The sequence below is a fragment of the Pelodiscus sinensis genome, chromosome 2 (genome assembly GCF_052426305.1).
Source record: "Pelodiscus sinensis isolate ZL-2025 chromosome 2, ASM5242630v1, whole genome shotgun sequence".
In the NCBI taxonomy this organism is placed as follows: Eukaryota; Metazoa; Chordata; order Testudines; family Trionychidae; genus Pelodiscus; species Pelodiscus sinensis.
The window spans coordinates 133,055,683-133,073,741 of NC_143053.1; the positions used below are offsets into that span (position 1 = coordinate 133,055,683).

The following is an 18,059-nucleotide window of genomic DNA, read 5'->3' on the forward strand; positions in this document are numbered from 1 at the left end:
TTGTCCATGGATGGAGGAGGGGAGAGAGCAGGCAGGATGGTCCCTTGAGCACCTCGGGACCCCTGTGAGTCTGGGACTGCTGTGCAGGCCACACATGGCCTTGCTCTCCAGACACCAGCGTCCCCTCTACCAAGGACAGTTGCTCACTGCTCACAGAGGAGGGTACGCTCTCAGGGCCAGTGTGTGCAGGGATGACTGACCACCTCTCCCTCTTGTCCTCCACAGCCGGACCAGCCATCGATGAGGGGTGAGCCAGCCCAGCCAGCAAGCCAAAGCTGTGGGAGCCACAGGCGCTGGTATACACATCAGGACCTGATGCACCAGCATATCGTGGTCATTCGAAACCTGCCACAAACCTACACCCAGAAGTTCCTTAAGGAGGCTGAGTGGCGCGAGCGCATGTGGGGCAAGCTGGTGAGGCTGGGAGATAATATGTGTGCCACAATCCGGGAGGTCATGGCTGACCGGGTCTTCTCCCCTGCTCCTGCCCCGCCCCCGCTCCTACCACCCCCAATTCCCCTTCCCCCTACTGCCCTGCCATTCCCAAGGCAGCTGCAGCCCCCTCTCCTGCCCAGCCCTCTGTTGTCCCAGGCCCCACCCAACCCCGAGTCCATTGAGGTCCCCAGACCTAAGGTGGCAGTTGCAGGCGCTGCAGGCAACACTCCCAGCCCTGAGCTTCCCTCCTAATTCTCAGCCCCCCTCCAAGTTCTGAACCCCACTTTCGCCTCTTCCTCCAGGTTCTGAACCCCTCTCCATCCCAGTTATTTACAGTTTCTATAAGTTAAAACGAAGTTTATTTTGAAATAAAAAATGGTGTCTTTATTGATTGTCTGGGGAAGAAAGGGGTTGTGTTGGGAACAGTTTTGGGAGGCAAGGCACAAGCTCCCATTGGTGTGTCCTCGGGAGAGTTACTGGGCTCTTTCAGAGAACCTCTCCCGTAGGGCCTCCTGAATGTGCACCCCCAATTGATGGGCCTGGCAGATGGCAGCTGTCCCGGGATGTTCAAACTGCCTCCCCTCGCCACGAGCCAGTGTCCCTTACCCCGGGACGAAGGCCTGCCCTTTGCTTTTCACCAGGTTGTGGAGCAAGCAACATGTAGAGACCATCTCGGGGAAGTTGCCCTCCCCAATGTCGAGGTGGGTCAGCAGGCACCTGAACTGGCCCTTCAGGCACCCAAAGGTGCATTCCACCTCCAGCCGAGCCTGGTTCAGGTGCACGTTAAATTGTTCCCTGCTTGGGTCCAGGTGGCCAGTGTAGGGCTTCGTGAGCCATGGCATCAGTGGATAGGTCGTGTCGCCCACGATGCAAGTCGGCATCTGCAGGTCCCTAAGCACAAAGTCCTGCTGTGGGAAGAATGTTCCAGCCTGCAGCCTGCATTTCCTAAATATGCAGGCATCATGTGCGTGGCCAGACCACCCGACACAAATGTCTGTAAATTGTCCACGGTGGTCAACCAGGTCCTGAAGCACCATCGAGAAGTAGCCCTTACTATTAATAAACTGGGCTGCTCAATGGGGCGGTGTGCGGATCGGGATGAGTGTCCCATCAATCACTCCTCTGCAGTTCTGGAATCTAAGGGCAGCAAATCTGGCCACAATGGAGTCCACATCTCCAAGGAAGATAATCCTGCGCAGCAGCACCGAGTAGATGCAGAAGAAGACACAGAAACACACAAAACAGAGAATGAAAGGGGTTTGCCTGAGCCCTTGGGAGGAGCTCCACCTCAAAGACCCCAGAAGGCTGCCTCCCCAGCAGCAGGGCTGAGTGAGGCTAGGACGCCAACCCCCTGGACCCGGGCCTTGCCGTCACTCCCCCTGCCCTTTCCCAATGGTCCCCCTTTTCTAGCCCCTCTCCCCGCAGGGACTGTCCCCCAAGAGTGCCTTACCTCCATCAAGAGGCCCCGACGGTGGACCTCCCCATGCCAAACTGGTGTCCCACCGAGCCATAGCTGTCGGGGGTGGCAAGCTTCCACATGGCATAACCGACCCTCTTCTCCATGGGGATGGCAGGCTGCAGGTGGATATTCTGTCATTGGAGGGTGGGGGTGAACCAGGCACACACCTCCATGAAGGAGGCCTTCCTCGTGGAAGTTTTGGAGCCACTGCTGGTCATCCCACTGCTCCAGGACAAGGCGGTCCTGCCAGTCGTAACTGGTGTTCAGCCCAGAGGTGTAGTAAAGGGAGGGCAGAGGGAGGCAGTTGCCCCCGGGTGCCACGCTAGGGGGGCACCGGGCTGGGCTGGGAGCAAAGCGCACGCTGCTCAGGGCCACGTGATGCTTTTGAACGGAGACTGGGACTTGGCTAAGTGCTCTACACACTGCGAGCTGAGGCAGCAGGGCCGGGTGGCAGCAACGGCCACTTTAAAGGTTAGATTCCCTTACCCGGCCGTTCCGTTCCTCCAGTGCCTGGCTCTGGGGGAGAGGGGAAGGATTTGATGGTGGGGAGGCACATTCAGGGGGAGGGGTGAGTGCTTTGGGATGGGGGGGCTGGGCTCTGTGGGGGGCCTGAGTGCATTGGGATGGGGGGAATGCTGGTGAGGGGCTGGCTCTGGGGGGGAAAGGTGGGTGTATTGGGGTTACTTATAATTTTTTTAAATAAAAGATACTTTATAACGAAAGGAAAACTTTAAAAAAATAATCTGGTTACATTTTAACAACTAACAAATATATCGATCAGGCATGTCAAACCTGAAGCCCACTGAGGGCCACAAATGAAAACTGATAGCTTTTAGGGACACCAAAGAAAATGTGCTTCCTTTGGAAAGTTGTAATTATTTATTATTATAGATTATGTTTTAGGTATATTTTATAATATTTTTCAGGTCTTGTTTTAATATAATTCAATAATGTGATGTGTAAAATTGTTATTTACTCATAAAACAATTTTTAATTTAAATATAAATGTAAGGTACTTTTAAATTTTGTACATGATACATAACTTGTTTTGTTGAAATAAAAACAAGTATAGACCATGGTCAATCAAATAGAACAGGCTTCTGTGAAAATTTCAGATACTTTGTAAGTTTGAGATTTTGCATAAACATATAATTATTCGTGCAATTGCAAAAAATTGACAAATATTTGATATAAAATTAATACACATGTTGTGATTTTATTTGGAAATAAACAAACAAAAATCAAAACATAAACAAAATATCACCCTCCACTGCCCCAGAGCCAGGCACTCCCATATCCCCGTTCTAACCCAATTTTCCTCTGCTCCCCCAGAAAACCCCCCTCTAATCCAATGCTTCCTCCCTCCCTCAGACCCAGGCACTCCCAGCCTCTCCCCCCTCATATGTAATGCCTGGGTCCCAGAGCCAGTGTCACTGCTGCCACACATCTCCTCAGGAGCTGGGGAGGTGTGACCACAGCAGCCAGCTGTGAGCAGGCACTTGATGCCTGTGCAGAGCAGCCCAGCCAGCCATGATCTGCACTCGGCCACATGCGCCGAGCGGGCAGCGGGCCACACGTCATTCTTTTATAAAATGTAGTGGCAGGCCACAAAAAATTTCGATTGGGCCACATGCAGCCCACCAGAAGCCTGTTTGACATGCCTGATGTAGTTGGTATCATGAACTTTTGTGGGCACAACCCACTTCCACCCATGAAAGCTCACGATACCATCTACATAAAGAGTAGGCAATAATTTTTGCCCAGGAGCCACTTCAAAAATTTTCGAAGTAGCCCTGGGTCACCATGGAAGGGGCAGGGACTAAACAGGAAGGGATGGGGCTACCCAGACGATGATTGCTCTGGGATGGGGGAACCCCTTTGTCTCCTTCTTCCCACTAGGCACCCATGTCTCTGGTAGGGCAGGAAGAGGCTTTGTGCGCTCCCCCATCCCAAGGCCAATCAAGGCTTGAGGGCAGGGGAGCACGGGAAGCCGCCTCCTGCCTTGCGAGGAGTATGTAGTGGTTGGAAGTGCTGTGTGCTGCTCCCTGCGTGGGGGCAGAACAAAGAAAGCTTCACATGCTCTCCCATCCCAAGCCCTAATTGGCCTGGGGGTGGGGGAGCAGCAGAGCCTCCGCAGACCGGATCCGTCAGGCCAATTAGGGCTTGGGGCGGGAGAGTAGCAGGGCCTCCCCAGACGGTCTCCATGGCTCAGATCCACTTTTGCCTACCTCTGATCTACATGTTTTGTTAGTCTTTAAAAGTACTACTAGACTGTTTGGGTTTTTTAAGTTTTTCCTGTTACAGACTAACTCAGCTACCCCTCTGAAGCTTATAAAAAAGGTTCTATATTAAACCATTCCTTTTTGCCTCCCTGTTTCCTTTTTCCCCTTGTGAGTTGGGCAGGCAGGAGTTTTGGTAAAAAATGTATCAGACGTGCACACAGTGCCTGCTCTGCCTCAGCTGGTGCTGGATAATCAGAGCCTCAATTCTAAAGGGGTTGGCATTACTGAAGTGATAGATCACCCCACTTTTTGTTGCCAGTTTTCCATCTCCCAGTCGTAGCAGAGACTTGGGATTAACGTGGATTTCTCAACTAAAAGTCGTACACATGTTTGGATGTTGTGATTGTGAACGCCTGGAGAAGTAGTCTGCTCAAGGCAAAGTTGGCCTTGAATCTTTATATGGCTTCAGTTGAATGGCTTGTGTGAAATTTCAGCTACTTACTGCTTCAAGTGCCTTCAAGAAAGTGAGGGTGATTCCTGTTTTGTGTGTTAGTTTTATTGAAAAGTTTTTTGGAGCGTTATTTTAACAGGTAAGTTAATCTCTAACATTCATAACTCTCGTGTAGTTTTTCGCTGCGCGATAATGTGAAAAACAGTTAGATTAACTAGGTAAGTAAATGGGCAGTTAGGAAGCATTACAGATTGCTTACAATAAATGTATTCGGTATCTTGTTAGTCTTTATAGTGCTACATACATTTTTTTATTTTTGTTTTACCAAGGTCAGACTAACACGGCTACCTCTCTATTACAATAAATTTGATATGCTCAAAATCTTTTTTACTTTTTATTCATTAAAGCAATGTGTTACTCATTTGCTTTAAAAGTGGTTTTAAATGCTTGAATGAAATATAGAGATGACATTCATATTTAGGTTGTATAGCATTAATTTCTCTCGTGTTTTATAAAACTTACATATTTAAGAATTTGACATTTTTTATGTAAAAGACATGAACCTAATGGGATATAAACAAATTAAAGAGAAAAAATATTTAACAGAATGTAAACCACAAAACATTATAATTTATATGTCTGTCGTTAGTAAAATAAGTAATTCATTAAACAATAAATATCCTAAGAGGTGGATTATTTACAGTGGTGTAGTGAGGTGGGGGGAAAGTGAAGTGGCCCTTGGGTGCCACACTAGTAAGGTGCCAGTATAGCCCCCTACACTCCCCCTGTCATCCCTCTGCTCGCCTGCTCCTCCTCTGCCTGCCACCACCGGCTGGAGCTACCTCCTACTTGCCTCTCTGCCCCCAGCCCAACCTCCTCTACCTCTGTCAGAGGGTTACTGCATGCAGGACCCAGCCCCAAACTGGAGGGGGTTGGGGAAGACACGGTAGAAGCTCCCCACACTCCTCCCAGGTTCGGGCTCAGCTAGCCTTAAGCAGCAGCATCCGGAAGTAACTGCTGCCCTAATGCCCTGCCGGAAGTGGTTCCGGGTGGCCTTTTGCAACAGATCGCTTTTTCGATCCGGTTTTGAGGTCTAGACGCTCTTTTTCGAAAGAAGCTTTTTTGAAAGAGTTCTTTCAAAAAAAGCTTCATTCTTCTTTGAGTGGCCCCATGGGTGCTCCACTCTAGGTGTCGGGTCCATCCCGGTGCCGCTGGTCGGAAGATTTCAGAGCCATCTTCGGCCAGTCTGTGCATGGCCCCTGCAGCCTGTGGCTTTCGTGCCTTTGATCACGAGTTCCTCTCAACCATCCTTGGTTGCTGGCGGAGCTTTGCAATCTCCTCAGATGCAGAGCAATCCTGTCAGAAAGAAGTGTAAAATAGTTAATCTTTGTTCAGTGGTTAGTTTTCCTGTTAATTAGTTACTTAGTTTTGAAAGAAAAAGAAAAAAAAAGAAAGATGTCGTTCTAGTCAATTTCTGCGAGTGCAGCAGTTCGCCTAGTCAATTTCATCATGCCTAGAACACCAGGATTCAAACTGTATTCCCAGTGCAAAGAGGCTATGCCAGCCTCAGACGGTCATGCAGTCTGTGTCTGTTGTTTGGGGGAGTCCCATGTGCCCCAAAAATGCGCTCATTGCTTGAAATTAACCCCTTGGGCACACAGGGATCTCCGGCTCAAGCTTCTTCTCTGTGACAAGGCTCTTCAGCCTGTACAAACTTCACAGGAGCAACTAACTGCTCCAAAGAGAAGAGTGCTATCATCAGGAGTGCCTAAAACAAAAAAGAAAAGGGCTTCTCCTGCCCGCTCCCTCCCCGCCGTCCCCCTGCTGCGGGTGAGTCAGGACAAGTTGGATGCAGCAGCAGTAGGCACTTAACTGACATCTAAATCACTTTCCCGGTCTGTGGCAGAATCATCCAAGCTGCGCACGGCTTCGGCTCCTGCAGCAGCTTCGCCTACTTATAGGGAGCATATGCCAGAACCCCTTCGAGGGATAAGCTGGCCACGCCACTAATGCCACCAATGATGCCACCTGACAAGGAACCGTCCCTGAAGCAGCGGGACGAGTCAGGAGCGGCACCAGAGTCTGCACCGCTGAGGGCACCTCCGACCCCTCCACAGGAGCGAGCACCGGCCGCTCCAGAGAAGAGATGGCGGCACCGGGAGACCACAGCTCACCACGCCGCAGAGAAGGTGCCTTCTTTCAAACTCCTTCTTAAACTCCCCTGTCTGCAGCCCCCTGTCCACCTCGCTCTCCTGGTTGCTCTGCCTCTGGCTTTTAAAGCTTGCTCGCCTAGGTCAGGCCTGCCCCCTTGTGAGTCACACAGAGGAAGGCTGACCAGAGACAATCAAGGACTCCGTAGTCTGGACGCAATGTTACAGGGAATAACACCTTCTGTTGACAGAGTTCTGTCGACAGAAGGTGTTATGCCTCGTAAAATGAGGTATACCAGTGTCGACAAAACTGCTGAGTTCTGTCGACGTTATGTCGACAGAACTCAGCGGTAGTGTAGACGCTGGTATAGTTTTGTCGACAAAAGTCCACTTTTGTCGACAAAACTAGGTAGTCTAGACACACCCTCTGACTTCAGCAAAAGGGTGAGTGACCTGAGAGCACTCATGGATGACTCCCTCCGACCTCCATACACCATATTTAATGAGGAGAAGATTTCTCTTCACTTTCACCCAAAATTCATTACTAGGATAATTTCAGAGTTTCACAGAAATTAACCTAGTCACTTATATGGTTACAATGAGGAGAGGAAACTTCACTCTCTGTATGTCAGATGAGGTTTGGTGTTCTACCTGCAAAGAATGAAACAGATATAGAAAATCCCCATGGTTATATTTTGCTATACCTGAATGAGTACAAGGGCAAGCAATATCTACTCAGATATGCTTTAGTGGATCTCTGGTTGCATTATTTTTTGCTCTCAATTAGCATGCATTCCTCCCCTGGATGGAGTGATGTCCATTCCACTAGAGCACAGGCAACCTCAGCAGCACCTCTTCAAGAGTTACCTATACTGGAAATCTGTAAGGCAGCTACCAGGAGCTCTAGCCAAACAGTCACAAAACATTATGCATTAGTTCAGCCTCTTTGCAGATGTAGCAGTTGGGACAACAGCATTATAGATATCTATACCAACTGCATCTTCACACCCCCCTCCTGTTTGAAAAACAGGGATCTGTTTTCAAGGAATAAAAAGGGAGTTTACTTACCTGTAACTGGAGATTATACAAGATGTCTGCCCTCTTTCCCCTCTGCTTTAAATATTTATGATTCACAGTAAGAGCAGAGACCCAGAGAGGTGTTGATCTTCATTGCCTGTTATACCTTCAGTCCAGAGCAAAAGGAAGGCAACTTGCATGGACCAATGGGCATTGCTTGTGAAATCTGCAATCCCGTGAGCATGGTATACATGTGGATGACAGAAAAGGACCACAACTTTGCAAGAACCTACAGTTATAGATAAGTGATTTCCATATTTATTCTTCTCTTGTCAGAAAATCTTAAATTAGTAGTGAACATGGAATCATTGTTAGAAAAAGAATCCCCAAATTGTATGTATTTGATCTTGTTAGGAGATGAAAAATAAACTTGAATTTTAAGAGTTCCACAGTATTAATTCTGTGTGCTTCTCAGAAAGTTGATTCTGTTGTACACATAAGTTTTCAACATTGGCTTTTTTTTTTTATTTCCCTCCCTGTGTCCTCGCTGATTGCCATTTTAGTATTTGAACAACTGGTAGAGAGAACTTACAATCCTTCAGTCATTTGGCTTGTCTTCTTAGAGGGTATTTATAAACTATATTGTTCAGAGAGTCTTGTAATATCACTTGCAGCACAGGGAGTATGTTCAGTATTAAAGAAAAATTACACTATTTAAGTGCCTTTTCTTGATCATAATGAAAGTGCCAATTTAATGAGGAATTTTCACAGAATCTAACTTATTCCACAAATGAAAACACTGCTGTGTTAGGGAAGTGTTTAATCCATGCTGAGTAGATTAGTGTCCAGCCTAAAATCTTGTCTTGTTATTAGACATGTTTGCTTGGAGCATGTATCTCTTATTTTCAGGGATCATTCACTACCAGACACAATATCAGTCCTTCGACATGAAGCTGGTGAGCAGCAATATAGTTACAAAAATATACATGTGGTCCTGTACAGAGATGGTGTAATAAAGCCGTTTTTCTAAGCATTGATACCTTACTCATAAACTCAGTGACTGATCATAGTTCAGATGCCTTGCTATGTTTTTTGGGGGTTAGCACATGGGCATAGAACCTCCAGGCATCTTAATGCTGCTCTGGCATCATCCCGCTTTTCCATGCTGTTACATTTTGTTTCATAAAGCTAGTAATTTTAAACACTTTCTCTGTACCTATTTTGCCTTAAGAAATAGGCTTGTAAATTCTGTATTGTCATAACATTCAGCAATAGGCAGCATACAGTATATATAGTTTCAATTAAGGCTATTTTCCTGATATCTGTGACTTGGGAAAATATTTTCAGCACTTACAACAAACCAAAATTTCATGATTATAAGCTAATTACTATTAATTGTTTCTAACTTCAGTTTGTAAACCACATTGTAAATTTCATAAGGGAGAAATTTTAGGGTCAAGAGAAAAAAGAAAACTGGTTTTGGTTAATTTGAGAATTCCAGGAATGTTTTTTTCACATTCCTGTTACAGTGAAAAAAATGAGACACCTGGAAACAATTATTAAAATATTTTTGTTGCTCCCAAATGAAGATGATTTTAAAGCTTACTGCCCGTGGAATAGGGTGAGAGAGAGGAAGTAATGAGAGAATGAACATGAAAAGTGGTAGGTTTTGACCTTTATATTTGTATCCTAGTTCACTAAATACAAGCATTAGATTACAAAATGTTATATGGAAATTATTTACAGAAGGCACAAGAACCAACAGTGACAGCTTTTTTTCCTCTGAATGTCATGTGCAAACATCCAGGTTATGACGACACTCGAGGGTGTGCTTTCCAGCACAGCATCTGATTAGTCACTTAACTTAGCAAGGAATGTCCTGGCACATACCTTATCAAAGCATGTGAATATATCTGCAGAATAACATGTTTATTTCTTACTACGCATTTTGAGACACAGTCTAGTGAAACAACTTGGTATTCATATACTGTTCATAAACAAAGTGCTATGATACTTTGAATTGGTCTTCCGTATGACAAGATATCAAATGTGCTTATCTGTTGAAATATATTTTACTCTTCTTAAACTGTTTCTCTAGTGTTTTAGTCAGAAATGTGTCATGAAAATAATTGAAACTAATGCATTCAAGCTTTTTTTATGCTTTTGGTTTATTTATTATTTCTTGAAACCAGGTGACCAAAAGTATCCTTGAGATCAGTCTATTGCAAAGTTTCACTGTAATTAATATGTTACATAGGGGAGAAAATTAAAGTATAAAATTCCTTTTCAGTCCATCCAGATGCAACATTCATTCTTTTAAGCTTTATTATGTGACATCACTCCTGATTGGGAGATTGAGAGTTAAGTTTTGTCTAATAACAATGAAATCCTTTAAAAACCTTAAACTTCCTTTCACTGCATAGTTTTTATAGTAGCACATGTGAAATACTTCACTGAATTCAGCTGTTAGCACTTTAGTCCTTGTTTTCTGTATAGTCAGAATGATACTCTGGCCATGTTCTACACTAAGTCCCTCTCCAATCTACCCTACCAAACTTTAGTATGCAAATAACGTAACTGAAGTTGATACATTTACTGTGGTGTCTTCCACATATCAAGATTGGCAGGGGCCTGCTCTCCTGTGTATTCCAGGCACTCTTCTCATCCTTGTTGAGTACTAGAGTCAACAATGGAGTGTTCAGAGATCGATTTATTGCAGTTAAGCAGACATGATAAATTGACTGCTTATGGATCAATCACTTCAGTGTCCTTCCACTGCATAATGGAGATAAGGCTTTAGCGAAGTTATTTCTGAATATTCATTAAATCATTTATTTCTGTATCTTCCAAATAGGTGAATTAGGGTAAAATACATGTTAATTTCCTTATTCTTTAAGACACACAAGTAAAGCATTTTCAACAATCTGCAATAAATTTTTAACTTTCAGGGGCTTTCAGAGGTTAAATTCATGATTCTGCAGTAAAGCAAGACTAAGTAAAACTAAATCATCCCCGAAGGTTGTTTCTCCAGCCTGTTATTAGAAACTTCTAATGGTGGGGATTCTATAACCTCCCTTGCAAGCCTATGCTAGAGCTTTCCCTCTGTTGTTGGGAAAATCTTTTTAACTTTACCTAACCTGAATCTCTATTAGCCCATTATTTCTTGTTTTGTATTCAGTGGACATGGAGAATAAATAATTGCAGTCCTGTGTGTAACAGTTCTTAAGAAATTTGAAGTCTGAAACCTTTATCGGTGCCAAGCAGAAGGAGACTCTTTTCTCCTTTTCTTACATACAGCACTCCTCTTAATACATTGCAAAATATTAGCCTTTTTTTGCAAATGCCCCAACATTTTGCAAGTGTTGACTCTAGTACTTCCACCTACCCAGTTTTCCTCCCTATGTGCTTGTGCATTTATTTTTTTCTAAGCGAAGAACTTTTTGTCTTTATTGAATTTCATTATATTTATTTTGATAGTTTCCGTAATTTGTCATGGTTGTCTTGAATTCTAATCCTCTTTTCCAATGTGCTTCAGACCCATCCCACCTTGATGTCATCTGAAGATTTGCAACATATCTAGTGTTCAGGTCATTAATAAAAATATTGACTAGGGCTAGCCCCAAGACTGACCTCTGTAGAATCACAATAGATGTGTCCTTTAAGCTTGACAGTGACTGAGCTACTTTTTGAGTATGTTCTTTCAATGAGTTGTGCACCACATTTTAGTAATTTCATCTAGACCACGTTTCTCTAGTTTGCTTATAAGAATGTAATGTTGGGACTGCATTAAAGTCAAAATATATTGTCTGTTTCATTCCCCCATCCAGTAGTCCAGTAACCATTGTCAAAAACAGAAATTAGGTTGGTTTAGCATGATTATTTGTTGACAAATCCATATTTCCTATTTCTTACAATCCTGTTGTCTTCTATGTGCTTACAAATTATTAAACAATTTGTTCCAGTATCTTTCCAAATATCAAAGTAATTGTCCAGTAATTCTCTGGGTCCTCTTTATTCCATTTAAAAAATAGGTACTATGTTTTTCCTTCTCCAGTCTACAGTTTATGTGGGCTACCTGTTGAGAACCACAGTGGCTGTCAAAATCACCTACAGTCTCCTGTCATCAGTGCTTTCCTTCCTTCTGCCCAGAGACCCCTCCACAGAGCAGGGCAAGGAGGGGAGCTCTGGGCACTGAAACACCGTAGCATGGGCCCAGCTGGACTCTGGGACTCCAGTGCTGGATGAGGAGCAGAGTACTGGGCACGGAGCAAGCCAAGCCTAGCCAAGACCCTAGGCATTAAGTCCCACATAAAACTTGGCAATCCATTAACCCCTGGTTCCCAGGGGCTCCCCTCGCTACCCTGAGCCCCTTCCTCCTCCACAAACCTGTCCAAAGACCCACTTTCCTGCCCCCTGCGGGCAGGCAGTCTGATGCTGTCTCCCCCTCAGCCATCCATGTCAGAACAGAGTGGTAACTTTTTTTTAAACACGCAGCTGTGTGTTGATTGTGGGCTATGGTTTGAGAACCACTGCTGTACAAGAATGGAAGATAGGGTTTCTTGCTTCCACCATAGTGTTTGAAATGCCATTAGCAGGCCACTTTTATATGGTTAATGACATTATTAGTCTTTATGTTTTTAGCAGTTGCAAATGTTTTTAGTATAAGAAGTTGCAAGCTAACTTTGCTAATGGAATGCCTCTTCTGGGATTTCAGGAAATGTGCAGGCTGCTCCTCCCTCCCCCAAACAGCCGATGTGTTTCCTGAAACGCCAGGTCTGTGGCGCGCTGGCAACTTCTTTCCCCCAATTTTAGTAAGACCCATTATAGCATCTGGCATAGAGCACTGAGCAACAATATAGTGTTTCGCAAAGGTGTGCTCTGATGCCTATGTGGCAGTTCTGCATATATCTGTTAGAGAGAGACACTGTTCAGGATTGCTAGCAATGTATACATGGTACAGGTATAATGGATTTGAATGCCTGGTGGAGGTTTCTTGTTGTGCAATTGATAAAGTTGGATACAAGTAGAGATCTATTTAGAGCAGTGGTCACCAATCAGTCGATCCGGGGGACTCTCCTACTCAATTGCAACCTCTCAATGTAGTAGGGCTATCACTAAGGCAGGGTTCTACGTCCCTGCCTATCTCAGCTGCACACCGCTCCCAGAAGTGGCCAGCATAGCCACTTGGGGGCGGGGGGGGAAGGGGCAGTGGCAATGGGATTGGTATGTTGCTTCTGCCTGCAAGTACCATGCCCACAGCTCCCATTTTCTGGGAACAGAAAGATGATTTGTAGAAGTGCTGAGCATTCACAGTTGCCACTTGAATCAATGGGAGTTGTGCTTTGAAACATATAAAGTGCTAAATAATACTAAGTAACCTAGCAAACAAAACAGGTTGAAGTCATCTCAAATTGGGCATTCCAAATTAGTGGGCACTTTTGAACATTTCTCAGTGGCTCAACTCCATGTCTGAAAAATGAGAATAATAACTGACAGGGATGTTGAAAAGATACAATTTTTGTGAAGCATTCAGTTAATATAGAGATGAACAACAAAGAAAAGCTCATGGTGAAATTAATAATTTCATAATTTAATAATAAATTAAGCAGGGTTTGAATAGTGTGCAATAAACAAGGTCACATATTAAACAATGAGGATAAAAATACTGAATCATTAAGTGCATACCATCCATCCTGAGCACTGACTCAGGCCAGGGTCATATGGAAAAATAGTGTATAATCATGTGTACATGCATTATGAAACAATCTTTAATTACAAGGGAGGAATAAAAGATGTGAAGCAACCTTGATTCTGGCATTTCCTAATTTTGGAGTGATTGGCTTTACGGTCTTTAATGTTAGTTTAATAGGGTGGATGGACAGGTAGCTATACACTCGTTCTATATAAGAAAAACACTTATTTTATAATTGATAAGCCCACAAACTCAAAGTTAAACTGGGTTCTTTCTGTGTTGCGTATCATTATTACTTAATAAAGATTATGTTATGTAATTAACAATTTTGTTGAAGAGTTGAAAGCCAGAATGGAATACTCTCTTATTTAGGCTAACAGGAGCAAAAAGCAATATACTTTTTGATCATTGAAGTAAGCAGGTGTGACTGAATATTCATAGCCAACAGATCTACTTTGCAAGCATCACTTCTGCTAGTGTGTGTGTACACTTAAAGTGGCTTATTGACATGCCATCATCACCTATGTCTGCTGTACCCTCAACATCTGTAAAGAGGGAGGGAAGGAGTATTGGTTGGAAGGAAAAGTTGGCTAGCTGAGAACTGAGAGAGCGGGACAATGTAAAAGACTGGCAGTGGGAAAGAAATGGAAATTGGCTGAAAAGTTGAGTACAAGGGAAAAGAGTAAGAAACTTCCCTTTCCTACAGACTTCCGACATGCATATTTTCTGAGACTTTTACATGGTCTCTAATTCAAATATTTATACAGCCTGCTTAGCTTTTGTGATTAGAAATAATTGGTCTTTGATGGAATGACCTATGAGACCTATTTAGTTTTTCATGAATTTAGATAATTCTTGGTACAAGAGTGTTCCTCTTTTTATTTAGGAAGTATATGATTCTTTTTTCCTTAGTTTTGGTTTTTTAAATTAAGAAATAGTTTTCTGGTCAATATTGTACTACATATAATAAACACACATTATAAAATTCAGAAGTGTTAATAAATAGAACATAGAGCCTGACTTTGGCTTTACCCATTATCCCTACTTTGATCAGATACTTAACATGATATGTTTTTAAAAGACTTGTTATTCCCAAAAACATTTGAATAATTTATTTCAAGTAGGGAATTTCTAAACTTATTGCTTTCCCATCTAGAAAGCAGCTTTTTGTGTAATTATATCCATAAATAGTGTTGGTCCATAAGGATATTATAGAGATCATATGCCTATGTCAAGCTGTTGTCTTATGGAAAGAAACAACCCCGTAAGGAAGCAATTTCACTGACTTGACAGACGCTCACAAGTAATATAGACTCAAGAAACTTGTGTTTATTTCACAAGAAGGAAATGACCTAACTGGAAATACAGATGGCCCAATTCATTTTCCCTACTGAACTGCTAGTGTTTCATGGCATTTCTAGATGCAGGAGGGGGGAAGATAATAGTATATAATGTCTACCAACTGTGCAGCAGAAGCAGCCTCTAAACAAAGTTTTTAGATGTTATGACAGTTAGTGATTTTTTTCTAACCAACTATACAGTATTTTCTAAATGATTTTTAGACTGCGGAGAAGTTCTTGGTAAACTTCCATGTACTGTAGCTCTCTATCATTTTGGTTTGCACTTAGTTATAGCCAAGAAAAGTAGAGAGGAAGCAGAGAACCTTCAGTGGTGTTTGACAAATAAAGGTTACTTGCTGGTTAGTGATTCCTTTTCACATGACCATAAAAAAATATTTGGTTTTGGGCTGTGCTTGAAACCCAACACCTTGTCACTCTATTTGTAGTAAGATGTAACCTATTTATTTATAGAATTAACAAATCAAAATAGAACATTCTGAACTTCATTCAAGACAAGCAATTGCTTCAGATGTGTGTAAACACATACTCTGAACAAGAAGCACTTTATTCGGAAGCACACAAAGTACAGTCCTGGGCTGTTTTTTTTTTTTTTTTTAAAGAACACAAAGAATTGAAAGTCTTTGGATTAACTAGTTTGGTGTCATTTAAAAAAAAATCTGAAATGTCAGGAGGTGAGGACTTCGGACAAGTTAAAAGGTACTGTAATTATCTGTATATCTTTTTTCATATATAATTATATATTTTGAAGTAGCATAGAAGTAAAAACCTAGAACTCCTAAATTCTGATCCCAGCTCTTACTCAAACCTGCTCTGCAATTATTGCAAGTCACTTCATCTTCCTTTGTGGTTTTTTAAATGGGCCTATGGATACTTAATTCCCAGCAGCGTTGGAAATTTAGTAAATGGTTTTAGATATATTTTATGTTGGAGAATGCTATATTAAGTATTAGTGTATTTTAATTTTTTTAAGTGAATGACGCAAAATAATTTGATTTGTAATAAGTTACTTCTCCTAGCTATAATCCTGGCAATAACATAAACCTCAAAATGTCAGAGACACAAATAACTTTTATGGAGTCTGTTCCTGACAGTTCCAGAATTCCTACTGCTACAATAGGGCACTGTGTTCCTGTGAGGTATGCTTGTGAAATACTTTCTTTCTATGATTTGGTGTTTGTTTAAATTAGATTGTAAAATTGTACGAGAGGGATTGAGAAACGTACTGATCTAAAATGTAGTTTTAGAAGTAACTAGTTTATTACATTTTCATCAGTGAGAAAAAGGGTAGTGACATTTCTGCAGAGGCCAAGTGTTCTGCAGAGAACTAGGACGTTGAAGATATTTTCCACTGGTCATATTCAGTCCATTCAAAATTTAAACACTAAAGATGGAATTTTCAAAAGCAGTCAGGCTGCGTCTAGACTGGCATGATTTTGCGCAAAAGCAACTGCTTTTGTGCAAAATCATGCCGCCTGTTTACACTGGCCATGAGTATTTGCACAAGAACACTGAATTTGTAATGTACAAAATCAGTGGTTCTTGCGCAAATACTCTGACGCTCCCGCTCAGGGATAAGCCCTCTTGCACAAGTATTCTTGCGCAAGAGGGCCAGTGTAGACAGCAACGTTAATTTCTTGTGCAAGAGAGTGTCTACGCTGGCACGGATGCTTTTGCGCAATAGCAAATCTTTTGCACAAAGGCACATGCCAGTATAGACACTCTCTTGCACAAATACTTTTAACGGAAAAACTTTTCTGTTAAAAGTATTTGTGCAAAGTCATGCAAGTCTAGACGCAGCCTACCATTTACTTCTGGAAGAAAAGTGTTAGGCCAAAGCTGAGCATTTTTAAAATCACGTCCCAGATTCGTCAACATTATATGGCCTGCCTTGTTTCTAATTGTATTTATATGTTCTGCTCCACTCATGACACTCTCTTATCTAGTTAAACTGTCATAGATAATGTTAAATAAAATTAGACTACAAGCAACTAACTTTTACTCCACAAAAGGACTGCATAGAGCTGCTTCCACAAGCCAGTAGCCATGACAACTTTCTAATCGATGCCTACACTTCATTACCTAGTATTTTATCCTCTGTTAGCAGTTTCAATAAGATCTTTCTAAAAAGTCATTAAAGTATTAACTCCTAAAAGATTCACCAGTGTTACTTGGGTCCTTCAGAGCAGGAGTCTTGGGGGGTGGAGGAATCAGGGCATGGGCTTGGAGTTTTAGGGGTTCAGAGCAGGGAGATGGGGACTGTGTGGAGGGTGCAGGAGTCAGAGTTGGGGATGAAGAGGGGCTCAGGATGTGGGGTGTGCAGGAATCAGGGAAGAAGATTAAAAGGGGCTCAGGACAGGGAGCTGGGGAGTGTGTGTGGGGAGGTTGCCGAGTCAGGGTTGGGGGGTGAGGAGATACTGAGAGAAGGGTGAATGCAGGAGTCTGGGCAGGCGGTTGAGATGTGTGGGGACTAGGGGAGGAGCAGGGACTCAGTGCAGGTGGTAAGGATAGCCAGTGGTTGATATGTGGGGATGGTTTAGGTCAGTTAGGGCCCAGCTTCCAACTGCTCCCCTGGACTTCCCCAGGGCATTGTGATGCCTAGCCGCTGGCTACTCTCTGGGGCTGGCTTGGTTTGGTAGGTGTTGTGCTGTCCAGCCTGGCCAGTGGCTGCTGCCCTTGCCCAGGCTAGTGCAGCAGGGGCTCTGTGAGGCTCTGAGTGGCAGGGATATGCTTGCTTGCTTGCTTCTGCCTTGTGGTCATTATGGAGTATAACTGTCTTTGCTATCACAGCCCTTCCTTTTCATTTGATGAGGAACAACTGCATTCTATGTGTTGTCCTGGAACAACCAAACCCTTAACCCTGGCTTTAAGTTATGACACGAGAAAGCTGCACACCAAATTTGGTGGTCCTTGCTCTTACCATTTAGGAGAGGTTCTTGAACAGACTCAGACAGATGGACAGACTGACAGAGAGATGCACAAATGCTCTCAAATGTATAGTAGATCAAAGAGAGTTCTAGCGGATGATTCGTAGCAAGAACTAATAAAAGATGGTAAAAATAAGTTGTAATTCCACTTGTGGACAGAGGTCAGAGGATCCAAAGAAAATTCCAACACGGAAAATGCATTCCCCCCACCCCATTACTCTTCTGCATGTAACCCAGAATTTGTGGTTTGATATGGTATAAATGAAAACTGAGAGGTGCTACTGATCGGGAATTCTTTGTATATTAGCAGCAAATAGGAAGGAATGTAAGCCAAAAGAGGGAAATAAA

The 18,059-nt window shown here is 43.1% G+C and overlaps 1 protein-coding gene across 3 annotated transcripts in view; it reads left to right on the forward strand.

Moving 5' to 3' along the window:
- The window catches only part of RETREG1 (reticulophagy regulator 1), a 138,697-nt gene that overhangs the window by 67,379 nt on the left and 53,259 nt on the right, over positions 1–18,059 (forward strand). The window contains exon 1 of one of the 3 annotated variants that reach the window (XM_006135807.5): positions 15,164–15,483. The exons of the other annotated variants lie outside the window; for them this stretch is intronic. Within the exon in view, the coding sequence (XP_006135869.3) occupies positions 15,296–15,483 (188 nt within the window). The 5' untranslated portion in view covers positions 15,164–15,295. Of the gene's footprint in view, positions 1–15,163; positions 15,484–18,059 lie in introns of those variants that run through there. 3 annotated transcript variants of the gene reach the window in all.